Raw genomic sequence first — 24,135 nt, 5'->3', positions numbered from 1 at the left:
CTGTAGTTCAGACACACTTCTATTGCTACAGTAGGTAACTTTAGCATTCTCTGTTAATAAAGAACCAAAGTCCGCACCAACTGAATAAGCATATTCCAGATGGTGGCAAAATTCTTCTTTAGGCAGTTCTCTCTTGCCAATGTGGTAGGCTGTCTGGAGCAGCCTGATGGCCAGTGCGTCGTCCTTGTGTAGCTGGTCTTCTATTACACGCTGTAATGGCTGTTGTGATTTGAGCGTTGATCTTGCCACTGCATCAAGATGTTTCTGTCCTGAAAATACAGAAATAGATTGAGTAAGTAGTCTGAGACTGATATCATTTTGAGAATTGCAAAAAAAGAATCCCTGCCTTAAGTGGCATGGATCTTGTGCCATCTAGTCTTACTTACTTGGCTTATTGGGATGACTTATTTAATAAGTGTTATTTTATAGTGACAGTGGCAGTCAAGTATCAGTTCTATAAATCAGTCTTAACAAATTTATCACCTATGAAACACGTTTCAGAATAAAAAAAAACCATTAACTACACTTAAAACAATGTGAATTTCATGTAAAAAATTTATAAACTTTAAATTGTTGCCATTTTATGTGTTTCTTTTTTATGAAAAACATGCCACAAAATACACTACTGTAACATTCATGCAAATATGCATGATTTTAAACTTACAAGATGCATGCCTATCGTGATTTGTTGTCTTAGCCGGTATGTCATGTCCACGCGCATAGGCATTATCAAATTTCGCCGATCTGCACAGTGAGCAATGCCATAATTTCTCACTGTCCTGAACATACCAGTCATAACTGTTCTGAGTATTTAGTTTTTAGCTCACCTGTCACAAAGTGACAAGGTAAGCTTTTGTGATCGCGCGGTGTCCGTTGTCCATCGTGTGTGCGTGCATCCGTGCTCGCGTCCGTAAACTTTTGCTTGTGACCACTCTAGAGGTCACATTTTTCATGGGATCTTTATGAAAGTTGGTCAGAATGTTCATCTTGATGATATCTAGGTCAAGTTCAAAACTGGGTCACATGCCATCAAAAACTAGGTCAGTAGGTCTAAAAATAGAAAAACCTTGTGACCTCTCTAGAGGCAATAATTTTCAATGGATCTTCATGAAAATTGGTCAGAATGTTCACCTTGATGATTTCTAGGTCAAGTTCGAAACTGGGTCACATGCCATCAAAAACTAGGTCAGTAGGTCTAAAAATAGAAAAACCTTGTGACCTCTCTAGGGGCCATATATTTCAGAGATCTTCATGAAAATTGGTCAGAACGTTCACCTTCATGATATCTAGGTCAAGTTCGAAACTGGGTCACGTGCTTCAAAAACTAGGTCAGTAGGTCAAATAATAGAAAAACCTTGTGACCTCTCTAAAGGCCATATTTTCCATGGGATCTGTATGAAAATAAGTCTGAGTGTTCATCTTGATGATATCTAGGTCCAGTTCGAAACTGGGTTACAAGCCTTCAAAAACTAGGTCAGTAGGTCTAAAAATAGAAAAACCTTATGACCTTTCTAGAGGCCATATATTTCATAAGATCTTCATGAAAATTGGTCAGAACGTTCACCTTGATGATATCTAGGTCAAGTTCGAAACTGGGTCACATGCCCTCAAAAACTAGGTCAGTAAGTCAAATAATAGAAAAACCTTGTGACCTCTCTAAAGGCCATATTTTTCAAGGGATTTGTATGAAAGTTGGTCTGAATGTTCATCTTGATGATATCTAGGTCAAGTTTGAAACTGGGTCACGTGCGGTCAAAAACTAGGTCAGTAGGTTTAAAAATAGAAAAACCTTGTGACCTCTCTAGAGGCCAAATTTTTCATTGGATCTGTATGAAAGTTGGTCTGAATGTTCATCTTGATGATATCTAGGTCAAGTTCGAAACTGGGTCACGTGCGGTCAAAAACTAGGTCAGTAGGTTTAAAAATAGAAAAACCTTGTGACCTCGCTAGAGGCCATATATTTCATGAAATCATCATGAAAATTGCTCAGAATGTTCACCTTGATGATATCTAAGTCAAGTTCGAAAGTGGGTCACGTGCCGTCAAAAACTAGGTCAGTAGGTCAAATAATAGAAAAACCTTGTGACCTCTCTAGAGGCCATATTTTTCATGGGATCTGTATGAAAGTTGGTCTGAATATTCATCTTGATGATATCTAGGTCAAGTTTGAAAGTGGGTCACGTGCCATCAAAAACTAGGTCAGTAGGTCAAATAATAGAAAAACCTTGTGGCCTCTCTAAAGGCCATACTTTTCAATGGAACTACATGAAAGTTGGTCTGAATGTTAATCTTGATGATATCTAGGTCAAGTTCGTAACAGGGTCATGTGCGGTCAAAAACTAGGTCAGTAGATCTAAAAATAGAAAAACCTTATGACCTCTCTAGAGGCCATACTTGTAAATGGATCTCCATAAAAATTGGTCAGAATGTTCATCTTGATGATATCTAGGTCAAGTTCGAAAGTGGGTCACGTGCCATCAAAAAGTAGGTTAGTAGGTCAAATAATGAAAAAACGTTGTGACCTCTCTAGAGGCCATATTTTTCATGGGATCTGTATGAAAGTTGGTCTGAATATTTATCTTGATGATATCTAGGTCAAGTTTGAAACTGGGTCAACTGCGATCAAAAACTAGGTCAGTAGGTCTTGAAATAGAAAAACCTTGTGACCTCTCTAGAGGCCATACCCTTGAATGGATCTTCATGAAAATTGGTCAGAATGTTCACCTTGATGATATCTAGGTCAAGTTTGAAACTGGGTCACGTGCCTTAAAAAACTAGGTCAATAGGTCAAATAATAGAAAAACCTTGTGACCTCTCTAGAGACCATATTTTTCAATGGATCTTCATGAAAATTGGTCAGAATTTTTATCTTGATAATATCTAGGTCAAGTTTGAAACTGGGTCACGTGCCTTAAAAAACTAGGTCAATAGGTCAAATAATAGAAAAACCTTGTGACCTCTCTAGAGACCATATTTTTCAATGGATCTTCATGAAAATTGGTCAGAATTTTTATCTTGATAATATCTAGGTCAAGTTCAAAACTGGGTCACATGAGCTCGAAAACTAGGTCACTATGTCAAATAATAGAAAAAAATGACGTCATACTCAAAACTGGATCATGTGGGAAGAGGTGAGCGATTCAGGACCATCATGGTCCTCTTGTTTAAACTTTCTCTTAGGTGATTCAGTCTATTTCTTCAACTTTACGTTTTTTTTAGAAGGGGTTCCTCCCTGTAACCAAGAAGACAACAACATTACACAATTCTATAGACACTGTCACGATGCAACTTATCTAAAATCTGGACTGAAAATGACCAAAATTAGTGTCATTTAATAAATCGGACCTTGAAACGTACCTGCGAAAAATGCGGCATTTTGCATGTTTTGTCCCACAAACAATTAACAAAGTTTTTCACAGTCGTATAAGAGTAAAGTGATCCGCTGGACCACTGTGCCTTAACACCTCTCTGCTCAAACGAGCCGCCAGTTGCAGCATTGTCCTTTAATTGCATAATAAGAACCGATTTGGCCCACAATCGCCGACTGATTATATTGTTTAACACACGATTCCTAATTATGCGTGTCGCTGCTGTATGTCATTATTGATAAACTGCTGTGGTATGTAGTAACGCTACGATTGGCTGAAGTTTGACAGGCGAGGAGGCGGAGTTAAACTTGGATTTATCGATAATTTACATCTAGTGTATTTCGCTGTGTGTATTTCAAGGGTTACAATTTCAATACAAAATGGCGGCGTAGAAAAACAGTATGAAAATTCGGCGATTTGAACTTCGCCTTGAAGCGAGAATTCGGCGAAGTCGCCGACATTAAAGCGACGATATCGCCTAAATTGCTCTATAGGCTGATCCCTGCAGTAAAGATGTCAATAAAGAAGAAATTTTGTTAAAGCAGCTAGTTGTCTGATTTTGCACATTGCTTAAAACTGGGTGGGGTTTGATGCCTTCTCGTGTTTTATTCTCGAAATAAGCTTCACAATAAGAGTTGCTTTTGCAACAGTTGTCATATTTTTAGCTCACCTGTCACAAAGTGACAAGGTGAGCTTTTGTGATCGCGCAGCGTCCGTCGTCCGTCCGTGCGTGCGTGCGTGCGTAAACTTTTGCTTGTGACCACTCTAGAGGTCACATTTTTCATGGGGTCTTTATGAAAATTGGTCAGAATGTTCACCTTGATGATATCTAGGTCAAGTTCGAAACTGGGTCATGTGCGGTCAAAAACTAGGTCAGTAAGTCTAAAAATAGAAAACCCTTGTGACCTCTCTAGAGGCCATATATTTCACAAGATCTTCATGAAAATTGGTCAGAATGTTCATCTTTATGATATCTAGGTCAAGTTTGAAACTGGGTCACATGCCTTCAAAAACTAGGTCAGTAGGTCAAATAACAGAAAAACCTTGTGACCTCTCTAAAGGCCATATTTTTCATGGGATCTGTATGAAAGTTAGTCTGAATGTTTATCTTGATGATATCTAGGTCAAGTTCGAAACTGGGTCACGTGCGGTCAAAAACTAGGTCAGTAGGTCTAAAAATAGAAAAACCTTGTGACCTCTCTAGAGGCCATACTTGTAGTGGATCTTCATAAATATTGGTCTGAATGTTCATCTTGATGATATCTAGGTCAAATTTGAAACTGGATCAAGTGCGGTCAAAAACTAGGTCAGTAGGTCTAAAAATAGAAAAACTTTGTGACCTCCCTAGGGGCCATATTTTTCAATGGATCTTCATGAAAATTGGTCAGAATGTTCATCTTGATGATATCTAGGTCAGGTTCGAAACTGGGTCACATGCGTTCAAAAACTAGGTCATTAGGTCTAAAAATAGAAAAACCTTGTGACCTCTCTAGAGACCATATTTTTCAATGGATCTTCATGAAAGTTGGTCTGAATATTCACCTTGATGATATCTAGATCAAGTTTGAAAGTGGGTCACGTTCGGTCAAAAACTAGGTCATTAGGTCTAAAAAAAGAAAAACCTAGTGACCTTTCTAGAAGCCATATTTTTCAATGGATCTTCATGAAAATTGGTCAGAATGTTCACCTTGATGATATCTAGTTCAAGTTTGAACGTGGGTCACATGCGGTCAAAAACTAGGTCATTAGGGCTAAAAATAGAAAAACCTTGTGACCTCCCTTGTGGCCATATTTTTCAATGGATCTTCATGAAAATTGGTCAGAATGTTCAGCTTGATGATATCTAGGTCAGATTTGAAACCGGGTCACGTGCAGTCCAAAACTAGGTCAGTAGATCTAAAAATAGAAAATCCTTGTGACCTCCCTAGAGGCCATATTTTTCAATGGATCTTCATGAAAATTGGTCTGAATGTTCACCTTGATAATATCTAGGTCAGGTTCGAAAGTGGGTCATGTGCGGTCAAAAACTAGGTCAGTAGGTCTAAAAATAGAAAAACCTTGTGACCTCTCTAGAGGCCGTATTTTTCAATGGATCTTCATAAAAGTTGGTCTGAATGTTCACCTTGATGATATCTAGGTCAAGTTTGAAAGTGGGTCACGTGCAGTCAAAGTCTAAAAATAGAAAACCTTGTGACCTCTCTAGAGGCCATACTGTTCAGGAGATCTTCATGAAAATTGGTGAGAATGGTCGCCTTGATGATATCTAGGTCAGATTCGAAACTGGGTCACGTGCGATCAAAAACTAGGTCATTAGGTCAAATAATAGAAAAACCTTGTGACCTCTCTAGAGGCCATACTTTTCATGAGATCTTCATGAAAATTGGTGAGAATGTTCACCTTGATGATATCTAGGTCAAGTTCGAAACTGGGTCACGTGCCTTCAAAAACTAGGTCTTTAGGTCAAATAATAGAAAAACCTTGTGTCCTCTCTAGAGGCCATATTTTTAGCTCACCTGTCACAAAGTGACAAGGTGAGCTTTTGTGATCGCGCGGCGTCCGTCGTCCGTCCGTCCGTGCGTGCGTTCGTCCGTGCGTCCGTAAACTTTTGCTTGTGACCACTCTAGAGGTCACATTTTTCATGGGATCTTTATGAAAGTTGGTCAGAATGTTCACCTTGATGATATCTAGGTCAAGTTCGAAACTGGGTCACGTGCCATCAAAAACTAGGTCAGTAGGTCTAAAAATAGAAAAACCTTGTGACCTCTCTAGAGGCCATATATTTCACAAGATCTTCATGAAAATTGGTCAGAATGTTCACCTTGATGATATCTAGGTCAAGTTCGAAACTGGGTCACGTGGGGTCAAAAACTAGATCAGTAGGTCTAAAAATAGAAAAACATTGTGACCTCTCTAGAGGCCATATTTTTCATGAGATCTTCATGAATATTGGTCAGAATGTTCACCTTAATGATATCTAAGTCAAGTTCGAAACTGGGTCACGTGGGGTCAAAAACTAGGTCATTAGGTCTAAAAATAGAAAAACCTTGTGACCTCTCTAGAGGCCATATTTCTCAATGGATCTTCATGAAAATTGGTCAGAATGTTCAGCTTGATGATATCTAGGTCAAGTTCGAAACTGGGTCACGTGGGGGTAAAAACTAGGCCAGTAGATCTAAAAATAGAAAAACCTTGTGACCTCTATAGAGGCCATATTTTTCATGAGATCTTCATGAATGTTGGTCAGAATGTTCACCTTGATGATATCTAGGTCAAATTCGATACTGGGTCATGTGGGATCAAAAACTAGGTCAGTAGGTCTAAAAATAGAAAAACCTTGTGACCTCTCTAGAGGCCATATTTCTCAAAGGATCTTCATGGAAATTGGTCAGAATGTTCACCGTGATGATATCTAGGTCAAGTTCGAAACTGGGTCACTTGGGTCAAAAACTAGGTCAGTAGGTCTAAAAATAGAAAAACCTTGTGACCTCTCTAGAGGCCATATTTTTCAATGGATCTTCATGAAAATTGGTCAGAATGTTTACCTTGATGATATCTAGATCAGATTCGAAACTGGGTCACGTTGGGTTAAAAACTAGGTCAGTAGATCTAAAAATAGAAAAATCTTGTGACCTATCTAGAGGCCATATTTTTCATGAGATCCTCATGAAAGTTGGTCAGAATGTTCACCTTGATGATATCTAGGTCAGGTTTGAAACTGGGTCACGTGGGGTCAAAAACTAGGTCAGTAGGTCTAAAAATAGAAAAACCTTGTGACCTCTCTAGAGGCCATATTTCTCAATGGATCTTCATGAAAATTGGTGAGAATGTTCAGCTTGATGATATCTAGGTCAGGTTTGTAACTGGGTCATGTGCGGTCAAAAACTAGGTCAGTAGGTCGAAAAATAGAAAAACCTTGTGACCTCTCTAGAGGCCATATTTTTCACGAGATCTTCATGAAAATTGGTGAGAATGTTCACCTTGATGATATCTAGGTCAAATTTAAAAGTGGGTCACGTGCCTTCAAAAACTAGGTCATTAGGTCAAATAATAGAAAAACCTTGTGACCTCTGTAGAGGCCATATTTTTCAATGGATCTTCATGAAAATTGGTCAGAATTTTTTATCTTGATGATATCTAGGTCACATGTGCTCAAAAACTAGGTCACTTTGTCAAATAATAGAAATAACGACGTCATACTCAGTTCAACACTGGGTCATGTGGGGATAGGTGAGCGATTCAGGACCATCATGGTCCTCTTGTTTCAAATGCTCTTCATGAATATTGGTCAGAATTTTTATCTTGATGATGTCTAGGTCAGGTTCAAAACTGGGTCACATGAGCTCTAAAACTAGGTCACTATGTCAAATAATGGAAAAAACGATGTCATGCTCAGTTCAAAACTGGGTCATGTGGGGACAGGCGAGCGATTCAGGACCATCATGGTCCTCTTGTTCTTAAATGCAGACTTTTTATTGGCTTTTTATTAAGGTTGCACTAGAAAATCTAGTTGGAAATGACAGAAATGTCCGAAAATCATGGTCGCGAAAATGGGTGACAAATGCAGAAAATGAAATTTAGAATTAAATTCATGATAAAGTACCTATGTTTTATTTCTTTTTACATTTTTAGTGATCGCCCTGTGTCCGTCGTCGTCCATCCGTCCGTCGTCAACAATTTGACTGTTAACACTAGAGGTCACATTTTTGGCCCAATCTTAATGAAACTTGGTCAGAATGTTACCCTCAATAAAATCTTGGACGAGTTCGATATTGGGTCATCTGGGGTCAAAAACTAGGTCACCAGGTAAAATCAAAGGAAAAGCTTGTTAACACTAGAAGTCACAATTTTGGCCCAATCTTTATGAAACTTGGTCAGAATGTTACCCTCAATAAAATCTTGGACGAGTTCGATATTGGGTCATCTGGGGTCAAAAACTAGGTCACCGTATCAAATCAAAGGAAAAGCTTGTTAACACTCTATGGGTCACAATTTTAACCCAATCTTAATGAAACTTGGTCAGAATGTTACCCTCAATAAAGTCTTGGACGACTTTAATATTGGGTCATCTGGGGTCAAAAACTAGGTCACCAGGTCAAATCAAAGGAAAAGCTTGTTAACACTCTAGAGGTCACATTTTTGGCCTGATCTTAATGAAACTTGGTCAGAATGTTACCCTTAATAAAATCTTGGACATGTTCGATATTGGGTTATCTGGGGTCAAAAACTAGGTCACCAGGTCAAATCAAAGGAAAAGCTTGTTAACACTGTAGAGGCCGCATTTATGACTGCATCTTCACGAAACTTAGTCAGAATGTTAAACTTGATGATCTTTAGGATAAATTTGAATCTGGGTCATGTCGGGTCAGAAACTAGGTCACCAGGTCAAATCAAAGGAATAGCTAATCAACACTGTAGAGGCCACATTTATGACCATATCTTAATGAAACTTGGTCAGAATGTTAATCTTGATGATCTTTAAGTAAAGTTTAAATCTGGGTCATGTCAGGTCAAAAACTAGGTCACTAGGTCATATCAAAGGAAAAGCTTGTTAACACTCTAGAGGCCACATTTATGACTCTGTCTTCATGAAACTTAGTCAGAATGTTAATCTTGATGATCTTTAGGTCAAGTTCGAATCTGGGTCATGTCGGGTCAAAAACTAGGTCACGGGGTCAAATCAAAGGAATAGCTAGTTAACACTTTAGAGGCCACATTTATGACCATATCTTAATGAAACTTGGTCAGAATGTTAATCTTGTTGATCTTTAGGTCAATAGGTCAGGTGAGCGATACAGGGCCTTCATGGCCCTCTTGTTTATCATCATAGCTATTCAATACTTACAATTTCTGCTTATCTAAAGCATTCTTTGTTTTGCCCAAAATAAGCCTCGGCAGTAATAGAAAATTTACTATAGATGGTAACGGTGACTAACGGCGGACCAGCGCACAAAATGATGATTATAATTATCCAATTTGTTATTCACTAATTTATCGCCAACTGACTGCCTAATCAAATAAAATTATTGCAAATTGTCTCACTCCTTTCAATAAAGGCTGTTGTTTATACACAGATTGTCTGCACAGATTATCGATTTTTCACACCTTTTGGTTGGTAAACACTGAAACAAGCAAAATTTGTAGTTTTGCAGACAGACATAGCTTTGGGCCATTTTCGCCAATTAGAAATTTTCAGAGCCACACTTAATTTTTTGTCGAAAATGGCTAAAGTGGCGATCAACAGCGTGACCCCCGAGTGTTGAAAGGTCATGAGAACTTTATTGAAATAGTCATTTCATCTTAGTTGCATAACTTATTTGTTAAAATAACTTACGTCAAATAAGCTTTAGAGGAAGGAGGTGGCTAGGGGTCTGGTAACCGGACCTCTATACCCGGAGTCTAAAGGTCCGGTAATCAATATACATGATCTATTATCTACTGTATTGACCAGTGTATAAGGTAATTGCTGGTAAAAGTCATGATTAGTTGTCATAAAGTTACCATTATTATGGTTTTTTATGACCCCGAAGGTGGGAATATTAAAATCACACTGTTCGTTCGTCCATGAGTGCGTACGTCCGTGTAAATTCTTGTCTAGGCTGTAACTCTGCCATCCATAAAGGAATTTTGAAATAACTTGGCATAAATGTTCACCATAATGAGACGACGTGTCATGCACAAGACCCAGACCCCTAGCTCCAAGGTCAAGGTCACACTCAGAGGTTAAAGGTTAACATGATCTGTTTCTTGTCCGGTATATAACATTGCCATTGATGAAGAGATTTTAAAATTTCTTGGCAAAAATGTTCCCTATATTCAGATGACGTGTCATGCGCAAGACCCAGACCCCTAGCTCCAAGGTCAAGGTCACACTTAGAGGTCAAAGGTTAACAGGGTCTGTTTCGTGTCCGGTCCATAACTCTGCCATCCATGAAGGGATTTTGAAATAACTTGGCATAAATGTTCACCATAATGAAACGACGTGTCTTGCGCAAGACCCAGACCCCTAGCCCTAAGGTCAATGTCACACGTAAGGCGTCTTCGGGCGGAAGTTCTTGATAACTCGACTGTTGGTGCGAGATATAGGAGAACAGTGTTCTTAATTTGAGCCGCACAAACGCCAAGAACGTGCAATCAAGAACATTCAAGATGGCTGCGCCCATCATTTCGCCGCAAGAAACACTAGCAATACATCAAATGCTAGAGGATATCTGTGACACGGAAACTGCGGACTGTCGCGATGATTCGTTGTTGCTAACTTGTATTTTGACTTCTGTAAACAAAGAAGAAAGAATGAAAGTCATTTCGCCGCCATTTTGTTGAGTGTTCTCGAAACATGTTCCTGTTGCTCCCTGTAAAAGATGGTGTAAAATTTTGACCCGCGAACAGTGTTCTCGGATCATGTTTTCGGCGTTGAGCGTGCATTTTTCTAACGGAACAGGTGCCAAAATGCCACGAACATGTTCTCGTGTCAAGAACATTCCGCCTGAAGACGCCCTTAGAGGTAAAAGGTTAACATGGTCTGTTTCTTGTCCGAAATAATGCATATACACATGTCTGATAATTTTTAAGCGTATAAAAACTTATATGAAATTACAGAAACAAATGCAATGACTTTTTACTAGCGTAAACAAAATCTGAATCGTCAGGATGCTTTATGTAACAGAGCACGGTAGGCATTAATTCTCCCACATTGAACGTACACATGCATTGAATGGTACTCAGTAAACCTAGGTTAAACTATATTATACACTCAGTGCGTGCGTAAATCAGATAGTTGGGAATTAATATTGACAGTACGGTAGTGTATTTTAAAGCGGTGTCGATTTAAAATATCAACTTCCAGTGAAGAGTAAACAACAAAAATGTCTCTTTCTAAGAATATAAAAGTGAACACACACTACGCATTCTTTAAACCAACAAAAATGATCCCAAATATATAAAGGTATATTGAATATTGGATTCAGTAGTGTGAAGCCAAAGCAAGCCAAGGAAGAAAAAAGAAGCAAAAACTTTAATATTGAATTGAAACTGAACTGCAAACAAATTCATGGGTGTTATGTACCCAATAAATATGTTATAAAACTGATTTCTGTTTTATTTTCACATTCATAAATTTTTAGGAGTAAAATTACTCCTAGTCACTGTCAATTTCAGATTTTACCATTTTACTCAGTTACAAAAAAATAATGATGAGTAAATACTCATAGGTCAAAAAAATTACTTGGAGCCCTGCAAACATGTTTCTTGTCTAGTCCATAACTCTGCCATTTATCAAGGGATTTGAAAATGATTGACACAAATGTTAACCATATTGAGAAGGTATGTCACGCTTACGACCCGGGTCTTTCGGGTAAAGGTCAAGGTCACGAAATGATGTGTGATTGTTTTGCGCAGACTGGGCACGCTTCGGGGGGCATTTGTGACAGTTCTTGTTTTTTGTAAATATTTTATTAGTCCCCTACTGGTTGAAAACCAGTTTCGGGGACTATAGGAATGCACTTTTCCGTCATTCCTTCCGTCCGTCCGTCCGCAATTTCGTGTCAGGTCCATAACTCTGTCATCCATGAAGGGATTTTAATATTACTTGGCACAAATGTTCCCCATGATGAGACGACGTGTCATGCGCAAAACCCGGACCCCTAGCTCAAAGGTCAAGGTCACAATTGGAGGTCAAAGGTCAACAGGACTTTTTTCCTGTCCGGTCCACAACTCTCCCATCCTTGAAGGGATTTTAGTATTACTTGGCACAAATGTTCCCCATGATGAGATGATGTGTCATGCGCAAATCCCTGGCCCCTAGCTCAAAGGTCAAGGTCACAGTTGGAGGTCAAAGGTCAACAGGGCTTTTTTCCTGTCCGGTCCATAACTCTCCCATCCATGAAGAGATTTTAATATTACTTGGCACAAATGTTCCCCATGAGGAGACGACGTGTCATGCGCAAAACCTGGACCCCTAGCTTAAAGGTCAACAAGGCTTTTTTCCTGTCCGGCAATAACTCTCCCATCTATGAAGGGATTTTAATATTACTTGGCAGAAATGTACCTCATAATAAGACGATGTGTCATGCACAACTTTCAGACCGCTAGCTCAAAGGTCAAGGTCACACTAAGCAGTCAAATGTTAACATAGCATGAACAGGGTCTGTTTCGTGTCTGGTCCATAACTCTGACATTCATTAAGGGATTTTAATATCACTTAGCACAAGTGTTCTCCATGATGAGACGACGTGTCATGCGCAAATCCCGGACCCCTAGCTCAAAGGTCAAGGTCACAAATTGGGGGTCAAAGGTCAACAGAGTTTTTTTCCTGTCCCGTCCATAACTGTGCCATCCATGAAGGGATTTTAATATTACTTGGCACAAATGTTTCCCATGATGAGACGACGTGTCATGCGCAACACCCAGTACCCTAGCTTAAAGGTCAAGGTCACACTTTGAGATCAAAGGTCAAGAGGATTTTTTTCCTGTCCGGTCTATAACTTTGTCATGCAAAGCAGGATTTAGATATCAGTTGGCACAAATATTCCCCTGGATGAGACAACATGTCATGCGCAAGAACCAGGTCCCTAGGTCTAAGGTCAAGGTCATATTTAGAGGTCAAAGGTCAAATTCAAGAATGACTTTGTACGGAACATTTCTTCTTCATGCATGGAGGGATTTTGATGTAACTTGGAACAAATGTTCACCACCATGAGGCACCCTTGTTTTTAGAATTACGTCCCTTTGTTGTTACTATAAATAGATTTTATTGTAACTTTTTTATTACTGGCGGTAGAGAAAAATCAAGACCACTTTTCTGTGGTACAGCATGCATGTTACATCCAATTTTTATACGCCCGTTTGAAAAACGGGACGTATTATGGGAACGCCCCTGGCGGGCGGGCGGGCGGGCGGCGTCCACAGACTTTGTCCGGAGCATATCTTCTACATGCATGAAGGGATTTTGATGAAACTTGGCACAGTTGTTCACCATAATGAGACGGAGTGTCATGCCCAAAAACCAGGTCCCTAGGTCTAAGGTCAAGGTCACACTTAGAGGTCAAAGGTCAAATTCAAGAGTGACTTTGTCCGGAGCATATCTTCTTCATGCATGGAGGGATTTTGATGAAAGTTGGCACAATTGTTCATCATTATGAGACAGAGTGTCATGCGCAAGAACCAGGTCCCTAGGTCTAAGGTCAAGGTCACACTTAGAGGTCAAAGGATACAAGAAAGAAAACTTTGTCCGGAGCATATCTTCTTCATGCTTGGAGGGATTTTGATATAACTTGGCACAAATGTTCACCACCACGAGGCGGAGTGTCATGCGCAAGAACCAGGTCCCTAGGTCTAAGGTGAAGGTCACACTTAGAGGTCAAAGGATACAAGAATGAAAACCTTGTCCGGAGAATTTCTTCTTCATGCATAGAGGGATTTTGATATAACTTTGCACAAATGTTCACCACCACGAGGCGGAGTGTCATGCGCAAGAACCAGGTCCCTAGGTCAAAGGTCAAGGTCACACTTAGAGGCCAAAGGTCAGATACAAGAATGACTTTGTCCGAAGCATTTCTTCTTCATGCATAGAGGGATTTTGATGTAACTTGGCACAATTATACACCATCATGAGAGAAAGTGTCATGCACAGTTCCTTTCTTTAGAATTACTTCCCTTTGTTGTTACTATAAATAGCTTATATTGTAACTTCTTCATTACTAGTCGTAGGGAAAAATCGAGACCACTTTTCTGTAGTACAACATGCATGCTACATCCAATTTTGAGGTGTATTTTGACCAATCTCTACCTGGTGAAGACTTGTGTGGACTTACATTTTTGTTTTTTTTTTTTTTTGGATTTTTTTTTTTTTTTTTTTTTTTTTTTTTTAAGATTAACTTCCCTTAGTTGTTACTATAAATAACTTATATTGTAACTTTTTTATAATTGACCATAGGGAAAAACCAAGACCACTTTTTTGTGGTACAACATAGATGTTACTTTCAAATTTTAGGTGTATTTTAAGGTCTCTCTACCGGGTAAGGAATTTTTTTTGTGGACTTAGGAAAACAAAAGACTTACAATGATTACTAAACAACCACAAAATTAAAATTCATTTGCAATACAGCAGCTAGAGTAAAGAAATTTGCTGTGACGGGCGTATATTGTGACATTCTGGCACTCTTGTTAGGTGTATTTTGACCTATCTCTACCTGGTAAACAGTTTCTTGTGGACTTATATTATATAGATTTTTTTTTTTTTTTTAAAGATTAATTTCCCTTTCTTGTTACTATAAATAACTTGCATGATAACATTTTTATAATCAGCCAAAAAAATTCAATATGAAAACAACTGTGGGTTTTTATATATGCACATTTTAATCCAAGTGTGTTGTTATAACATATTGTATATGTAGTACAATATTGTTTATACATCATTGACAGATATCAGTTCATTATGTTATACTGCAGTAGAGAAAATTAGGTGCCTTCCAGTAGGGGACTTTGTATTGCATGGCAATACTTCATTCACTTGTTCTTAATTAGCTCTCACTCTGGTTCGAGGCATATTGAATATGAAATTTTAACGGCGATTTCCGATAGTCAAAAGGATGCTGACAATATATGCATTTTAGAATAGTGATAAATATTGCAACATAACCCGGAAATCAAGATGGCGGCCTTCTGAAAAAATTGAGTGAATCAGTTCAGGATTTGCAAAGATATTGCTGTTTAGGCCAGTTGTTAAAAGTTTTATTTTCAGAAAAAGAGAATTTTCCAAAATATCTGCTCATTAAACAGGACGATTTTTAAAGTTTTTTTTTCTCATTAGTTAATGTACTTATCTAGTCAAAAATGTTCCAAGTTTATGACTTTCAAGAATCATGTAGGCCCTGTATGTTTGAAAATAGACAGAATATTAACCAGAAGAATTTCTGTATTAAAGGTAAGAGGATTAGTACAGATGTCAGAATCTGATGACGAGGATGAACCTGTCATAGATGACTCCCTCCTAGTAACCAGTGTGACAGCAGAGAGTCTTGGTTTTACTGTACCCGTCAGTGTTGACCCTACTCCCGGACCTTCAGGAACAGCCCCAACTACTGATAAAGCTGGTGCCACGATACATACATTTCCTGCCAGTATGGAGCTCACATTGCAGTACCTGTCTGGTAAGAACTTTACCCATGTAACAGGCTTTTGTTGTAAGCTGTGATTTCGATGTATGGTTAATTCTTTGGCCCGTATTGCACTGTATTCTTGATACCTTCAAGGGTTTCTTTAAGTATGGAAGTAGAAGGTTGAAGTTGTAAAATAGAGGGCAGTTCAGGGGTCCTACCATTTAGAACTTTCTTTGCTATGAGAAAAATAGTGCTCAGGGGCTTCAGACCACTGTAGCAGGGAGAAATCCTTACCATCCAGCACTTAATTAAACTCCTGTACCTTGTTCTGTTGTGTGATAGGAAAACAGAATTATTTTGACCTATCAGTCCCCGGTTTCGTAGATATTCTCGCTTTAGAGGCACATCGTTACTTGTCTAAACGATATGGCCATTGATTTCCTGAACACGAGGAAGAAAGTCTTTTAATCAAGTACATTTATAAAGGTGAAAAAACCCTGATGAAAAGTTGCATGAAGCAGAGTTACTGCCCTTTAAAGTATTTGTCATGGAATAAATTACTTAAAAATTACATTTTCAGGTAAAATCTCATTTCTGGAATTTAGTGAGCAAATGGAGAGAGAGAACAGCTCTCAGTTGCCTGTTCCTGGGACAGAAACAGGGGCAGAGGATGCACAAGGGGCTGATGAGGCAATGGATGTAGATGAAGGTTCAAAAGATGAACCAGATAAAGAACAAAGTAAAAGTGAGTATATCAAAATTAGTAGTGCCAAGCTGCTTGCATTTTCCAATGAACAAAGTTTATAAGGTTTCAATTTATCGTGCCACACTACAAATTCATTACCCTACGAAACAGCTGTTTCAGCTGGTTTCGGCTGAAACCATCAAAGTTGAAGCCTTCTAGATGACATGCTTTTCACAGTAGTTTTTACAATTCATATCCTGTTCTTGTCTGTATCAAAGGGATTTTTTAAACATAAGACATAGGTCCATAGCAGTTTTGGATTATTAATTATGTCTCCCCGCCTCGACATATTGTTTTTGCCCTGTCCGTCCGTCCGTACGTCACACACGAGCAATAACTGGAGAACCATTTGACCTAGAACCTTCAAACTTCATAGGGTTGTAGGGCTGCTGGAGTAGACGACCCTGTTTTTGGGGTCACTCCGTCAAAGGTCAAGGTCACAGGGGCCTGAACATTGAAAACCATTTCCTATCAATAACTAGAGAACAACTTGACCTAGAATGTTGAAACTTCATAGGATGATTGGTCATGAAGAGTAGATGACCCCCCTATTGATTTTGGGGTTACTCCGTCAAAGGTCAAGGTCACAGGGGCCTGAACATTGAAAACCATTCCTGATCAATAACTAGAGAACCACTTGACGCAGAATGTTGAAACTTCCTAGGATGATTGGTCATGAAGAGTAGATGACCCCTGTTGTTTTTGGGGTCACTCCGTCAAAGGTCAAGGTCACAGGGGCCTGAACATTGAAAACCATTTCTGATCAATAACTAGAGAACCACTTGACCCAGAATGTTGAAACTTTATAGGATGATTGGTCATGTAGAGTAGATGACCCCTATTGTTTTTGGGGTCACTCTGTCAAAGGTCAAGGTCACAGGGGCCTGAACATTGAAAACCATTTCCGATCAATAGCTTGAGTACCACTTGACCCAGAATGTTGAAACTTCCTAGGATGATTGTACATGCAAAGTAGATGACCCCTATTGATTTTGGAGTCACTCCGTTAAAGGTCAAGGTCACAGGGGCCTGAACATTGAAAACCATTTCTGGTCAGTAACTTGAGAACCACTCGACCCAGAATGTTGAAACTTCATAGGATGATTGTTCATGCAGAATAAATGAACCCTATCGTTTTTGGGGTCACTGTTAAAGGTCAAGGTCACAGGGGCCTGAACATTGATAACCATTTCCGATCAATAACTTCAGAACCTCTTGATCCAGAATGTTGAAACTTCATAGGATGATTGGTCATGAAGAGTAGATGACCCCTATTGTTTTTTGGGTCACTCCGTCAAAGGTCAAGGTCACAGGGGCCTGAACATTGAAAACCATTTCCAATCAATAACTTGAGTACCACTTGACCCAGAATGTTGAAACTTCATAGGATGATTGTACATGCAAAGTAGATGACCCCTATTGATTTTGGAGTCACTCTGTTAAAGGTCAAGGTCACAGGGGCCTGAACATTGAAAACCATTTCCGGTCAGTGACTTGAGAACCACCCGACCCAGAATGTTGAAACTTCATAGGATGATTGTTCATGCAGAATAAATGACCCCTATTATTTTTGGGGTCACTCCGTCAAAGGTCAAGGTCACAGGGGCCTGAACATTGATAACCATTTCCGATCAATAACTTCAGAACCACTTGACCCAGAATGTTGAAACTTCATAGGATGATTGGTCATGAAGAGTAGATGACCCTTATTGTTTTTGGGTCACTCCGTCAAAGGTCAAGGTCACAGGGGCCTGAACATTGAAAACCATTTCCGATCAATAACTAGAGAACCACTTGACCCAGAATGTTGAAACTTCATAGGATGATTGGTCAAGTAGAGTAGATGACCCCTATTGTTTTTGGGGTCACTCCGTCAAAGGTCAAGGTCACAGGGGCCTGAACATTGAAAACCATTTCCGATCAATAACTTGAGTACCACTTGACCCAGAATGTTGAAACTTCCTAGGATGATTGTAAATGCAAAGTAGATGACCCCTATTGATTTTGGAGTCACTCCGTTAAAGGTCAAGGTCACAGGGGCCTGAACATTGAAAACCATTTCCAGTCAGTAACTTGGGAACCTTTTGACCCAGAATGTTGAAACTTCATGGGATGATTGTTCATGCAGAATAAATGACCCCTATTGTTTTTGGGGTCACTCCATTAAAAGTCAAGGTCACAGGGGCCGGAACATTGATAACCATTTCCGATCAATAACTTCAGAACCTCTTGATCCAGAATGTTGAAACTTCATAGGATGATTGAACATGCAGAGTAGATGACCCCTATTGATTTTGGGGTCACTCTGTTTAAGGTCAAGGTCACAGGAGCTTGAACATGGAAAACAATTTCCGATCAATAACTTGAGAACCACTTGACACAGAATGTTGAAACTTCATAGGATGATTAAACATGCAGAGTAGATGATCCCTATTGATTTTGGGGTCAGTCTATTAAAGGTCAAGGTCACAGGGGCCTGGTCATGTAAAATCATTTCTTGAGAATAACTTGAGAACCACTTGACCTAGAATGTTGAAACTTAATAGGATGATTGGACATGCAGAGTAGATGACCCCTATTTATTTTGAGGTCACTTGATCAAAGGTCAAGGTCACAGGAGCCTGAACATGGAAAACAATTTCTGATCAATAACTTGAGAACCACTTGACCCAGAATGTTGAAACCTCATAGGATGATTAAACATGCAGAGTAGATGATCCCTATTGATTTTGGGGTCAGTCTGTTAAAGGTCAAGGTCACCGGGGCCTGGTCATGTAAAATCATTTCTGGAGAATAACTTGAGAACCACTTGACCTAGAATGTTGAAACTTAATAGGATGATTGGTCATGCAGAGTAGATGAACCCTATTTATTTTGAGGTCACTTGATCAAAGGTCAAGGTCACAGGAGCCTGAACAGTGACTTGAGAACCACTAGGCCAATAGTGTTGAAATTTAGCGGGATGACTGGACATACTAAGCAGATGGTCCCTATTGCAGCCAACCATCAGTGTCTCTTTGACATTCGCTCCTGACCCCTATTGACTTCTTGCCTATAGGACTTTGCATTGGGGGAGACATGTGCTTTTTTACAAAAGCAATTTCTAGTTAATAATAATGTGTTAGTTTGAAAAAAGGGCCATGGTAATTGCGTGTAATGGGTATACCTTTCTTCACTTTATTGTAGTGTTGAAAACGCTCCTAAATCTGAATACAAAAATAGTAAGACTATTGCATATAAGAAGCAGATTATATATATGTCATTTTGGGAAAAAGTGGTTAAGCAGTCATTGTTTTAGAAATTTATTCCGTTATAACATTTTCTAATGAAAATAAAATTCCTTTTGTAGGACAAAAACATCCAAGGAAAAGGAAGCCCCATAAGGTAAAATATTCAGGACATTTAACTTTGATACTGGTTTTTATCAATAGGTGATTTAAAAACTAAGGGATATCATGTTCCTTGTGGTAGGAAAACATTAAGCTGGCTTACAGAAGGTCTGTTGTTTAAGGTAGTACTGCACATTTGATAAACAAGAAGTAATCTTGTAACGTCATTTATCTGGATAATGTAGAATAAATCTTGGACTTGGCATATGGACATGAAAGTCCTTTATACATATATATCAGTGGCGGAAACTTCTGTTTGGGAAACTGTCCATAGGTTTTCCCTTCTTTACGAATGAGAAAGTTTATACTGGATAATAACTTGATTCCCAAACATGAAGCAAAATCACCATTTTCTAGCTTGACTATTTGAAGAGTGAGAGGGGCTGTTGTACTTGCTGTGGCATAGACATCACGATTGATTTCATTTTGTTTTGTGTGATCTTAATTAGAAAGTGTAGGGGCCTCCGTGGCCGAGTGGTTAAGGTCGCTGACTTCAAATCACTTGCCCCTCATCGATGTGGGTTCGAGCCTCACTCGGGGCGTTGAATTCTTCATGTGAGGAAGCCATCCAGCTGGCTTACGGAAGGTCGGTGGTTCTACCCAGGTGCCCGCTCGTGATGAAATAATGCACGGAGGGGCACCTGGGGTCTTCCTCCACCATTAAAGCTGGAAAGTCGCCATATGACCTATCATGTGTCGGTGCGACGTTAAATCCAACCAACCAACCAACCATAATTAGAAAGTATTGTAGAAGAATCTGTGAATATTAGTATTTTTAGTTTAATTAATTAATTTGCTATAAAGAGTGTATATTGTGACATTCTGGCACTTTTCTTTGTATGTAAATAGAGGCGGAGAAGAAAGTGGGATTTGCCAAACCACCTGGGGAACATGATGGGAGAGGTCAATATGATATTTGCTCAGGGAAACCATGAGGAGGCCATCAAACAGTGCCTAGAAATTATAAGACTTGGTGAGACAGTTGTTGTAAATATGGATTATGCATAAATGAATGCTGCTTTTCTTGTGTGCAACTTTTCTTGCAATTTTGCTGGAACCAACAGAAATAATATATGTTTTATCAAGCATTGTATCATTTGAAATGATGAATCCTTTCAAAATTAGAGAAAAAAAAGATTTTCAAAAATATCTGTCTGACACATTTCATTAATTGTGTTATGGCACTGAACAACCATGGTAGATTACCTGTGACTCTGGTGACAAATCAGCTTTGTGAAGCCTGCATATAAATTAATGTTTTTATCACCACAAAGTGTTCTAAAAAGGAGAACTTGTCTCATCATCAATGTGAAATGAGTGTAAAACTGAAGTGAAATGGATATATTTGATACCCAGTGCATTGTTGCGACCATCGTTGTTTTCTTGCAATAGAATGCAATAGCATTATATGATATATACAGTAAGATTAACTTGCAAATAAGTTACTATTATGTAGGGTCTCAAAATTGTTGATCTTGAGTATTTACACAATACCAGTCATTATTTTCATAAGTGTCACGAGAAAAGCATTTATAATTGGTTCAAGCACAATTTGAATTGTCTAGATAATTATCTTCAATTAATTATGAAATTTAAAAGATGGTCAAAGAAGCGAATACTCAATTATCAAAAGGATTTAATTGAGTTGAAGAACTTTTAAATACTTTAAATTTGAAAGAGATTGAATTTTTTTTATAAGTAATTGATTCTTGCAGAAATTGAGCATGCATGTTTCCATATTTATTTCAGCACCAAATGCCAACAAGCCATTCCAGACATTAGGGATGATTTATGAAGATATGGGAGACATGCAGAAAGCATTGCAGGTATGTGCTTTATAGAACATTTGGAAATGTGTAGCTCTTTTTCATAGATAGCAAAGAAGTACATGCCATCCTTCAGATTTTAACTGGACTATTTAAAGAACAGTTAGAGCTATTCTATTTAGCAGAGTAATGGCTTTAGTATTAAATTCTTCTGTCCAAACCCATATCTCAGTAAATTTTTAAATATATTTGATTGAAACTGTAATTTTGACAGATCTGCAGTTGGCTATATCAGTGTTCACGAAAGACCCTGAACATTCACAGGACAGTCGGTCTGGTAAACATGATTTTTTTTACAGGACCGGATAATATTTTACCAGACCGATTTCTTTTTAATGAATTTGATATCTGATCTTTAAAACTGGTATTACACATAGTCTATATAGACAGCATTACACAAATTACATCCTTTAAGTTTATTTCCACGTCATATTAATTGAAACAGATCTTCAGACATTAAGTTTTCAGGCTGTAAAAAATCTCTCTGTACTTGGATTCAGTTAAATTTTCTGGTCCTTCGGGACCATGGAGTCCATTCAACATATGTGTAATAAATCTAGAGTCCCGCTTAAGCCGTTGCTAGGGGGCGTGAGAGATGTTGCACATTTCATTACCTCTCGCGAAGACTCAGTCAACGAGTCTGTTGTTATTCTTCTTGGTTGCATTCTTTGCTTCCAAAGGATCTTTTAGTAATTTTACAGATTTTATTCATATTCATTTGCTATATCATCGCTGTTTTTTACCCCACAAGTCTATTGTTTGCACCGAGTCACGTTGATGTTGACATAAAGAGAATTTCTGGAAATTCCCGTCTGGTTCCCGCGTACATAAATCGAGTACCATCCACGATTAGTACGCATCCAATGATAACGCGCGTTCTTAGAATTGTCGTGACGTTGTGAGGGGTTTCCACTGTTTCTATTTTAAGTACCAATGAAACAGGCGCTTACTAAAATATAGTTTTACATCAATTTCTCGGGATTCCATTTTACAATTTAATGATGAAAGTCGAACTTTCGCGAAATCGTGGAGGACTTTTTTCTTACTTTATCATATTGACCTGCAATTTTTATCGGACATTCGGTCTTGTGAACTTGATATATCATGCCGGACTGGATCAAAATTTACCGGAAATGTCCGACTGGCCGACGACTTTCGCGACCTCTGCTTTATACATGTATTTTTAGCTCACCTGAGCCAAAGGCTCATGGTGAGCTTTTGTGACTGCTCAATGTCCGTCCGTCAACATTTTCTAAAAAAATCTTCTTGAAAACCACTAGGCAGAATTACACCAAACTTCACAGGAATGATCCTTGGATGGCCCCCTTTCAAAATTGTTCAAAGAATTGAATTCCATGCAGAACTCTAGTTGCCATGGCAACCAAAAGGAAAATCTTAAAAAATCTTCTTCTCAAAAACCAGAAGACCTAGAGCTTAGATATTTGACATGTAGCATTGCTTAGTGAACCTCTACTAAAATTGTTCAAATCATGACCCCCAGGGTCAAAATTGACCCCTCCCCAGGGGTCACTTGATTTTACATAGGAAAATATTCAAAAATTTTCTAAAAATAAACCAGAAGGCCTAGAGCTTAGATATTTCACATGTAGCATTGCCTAATGGACATCTACAAAATTTGTTCAAATCATGAACCCCGGGGTCAAAATTGACCCCGCCCCAGGGGTCACTTGATTTTACATAGGAAAATCTTCAAAAATTGACTAAAAATAAACCAGAAGGCCTAGATCTTAGATATTTGACTTGTAGCATTGCCTAGTAGACTTCTACAAAATTTGTTCAAATCATGCCCCCGGGGTCAAATTGACCACGCCCCATGGGGTTACTTGATTGTACATAGAAAAATCTTCAAAATTTTCTAAAGATAAACCAGAAGGCCTAGAGCTTAAATATTTGACATGTAGCATTGCCTAGTGGACCTCTTCAAAATTTGTTCAAATCATGACCCCCCCGGGTCAAAATTGACCCTGTCCGAGGGGTCACTTGATTTTACATAGGAAAGTCTTCAAAATTTTTCTAAAAATAAACCAGAATGCCTAGAGCTTAGATATTTCACATGTAGCATTGCCTAGTGGACCTCTACAAAATTTGTTCAAATCATGACCCCCCCGGGTCAAAATTGACCCTGCCCGAGGGGTCACTTGATTTTACATAGGAAAATCTTAAATTTTTTTCTAAAAATAAACCAGAAGGCCTAGAGCTTAGATATTTCACATGTAGCATTGCCTAGTTGACTTCTACAAAATTTGTTCAAATCATGACCCCCGGGGTCAAAATTGACCCCGCCCGAGGGGTCACTTGCTTTTACATAGGAAAATCTTCAAAAATTTTCAAAAAATAAACCAGAAGGCCTAGAGCTTAGATATTTCACATGTAGCATTGCCTAGTGGGCCTCTACAAAATTTGTTCAAATCATGACCCCCAGGGTCAAAATTGACCACGCCACAGAAAATTTTTTAAAAATAAACCAGAAGGCCTAGATCTTAGATATTTGACATGTAGCATTGCCTAGAAGACTTCTACAAAATTTGTTCAAATTATGACCCCAGGGGTCACTTGATTTTACTTAGGAAAATCTTCAAAAAAATTCTAAAAATAAACCAGGAGGCCTAGAGCTTAGATATTTCACATGTAGCATTGCCTAGTGGACATCTACAAAATTTGTTCAAATCATGACTCCCAGGGTCAAAATTG

General features: G+C 38.7%; 1 protein-coding gene across 1 annotated transcript in view; it reads left to right on the top strand.

Moving 5' to 3' along the window:
• The window catches only part of LOC123524603 (general transcription factor 3C polypeptide 3-like), a 59,801-nt gene that overhangs the window by 4,161 nt on the left and 31,505 nt on the right, over positions 1–24,135 (top strand). Inside the window, exons 2-6 of the mRNA XM_053538696.1 lie at positions 15,289–15,514; positions 16,044–16,208; positions 19,558–19,592; positions 20,447–20,570; positions 21,347–21,423. Of these exons, the coding sequence (XP_053394671.1) occupies positions 15,289–15,514; positions 16,044–16,208; positions 19,558–19,592; positions 20,447–20,570; positions 21,347–21,423 (627 nt within the window). The remainder of the gene's footprint in view (positions 1–15,288; positions 15,515–16,043; positions 16,209–19,557; positions 19,593–20,446; positions 20,571–21,346; positions 21,424–24,135) is intronic.

The sequence above is a fragment of the Mercenaria mercenaria genome, chromosome 3, assembly GCF_021730395.1.
Source record: "Mercenaria mercenaria strain notata chromosome 3, MADL_Memer_1, whole genome shotgun sequence".
Taxonomy (NCBI): domain Eukaryota; kingdom Metazoa; phylum Mollusca; class Bivalvia; order Venerida; family Veneridae; genus Mercenaria; species Mercenaria mercenaria.
Note: the sequence above shows the minus strand (reverse complement) of the source record. Positions and strands in the feature narration are given on the sequence as shown.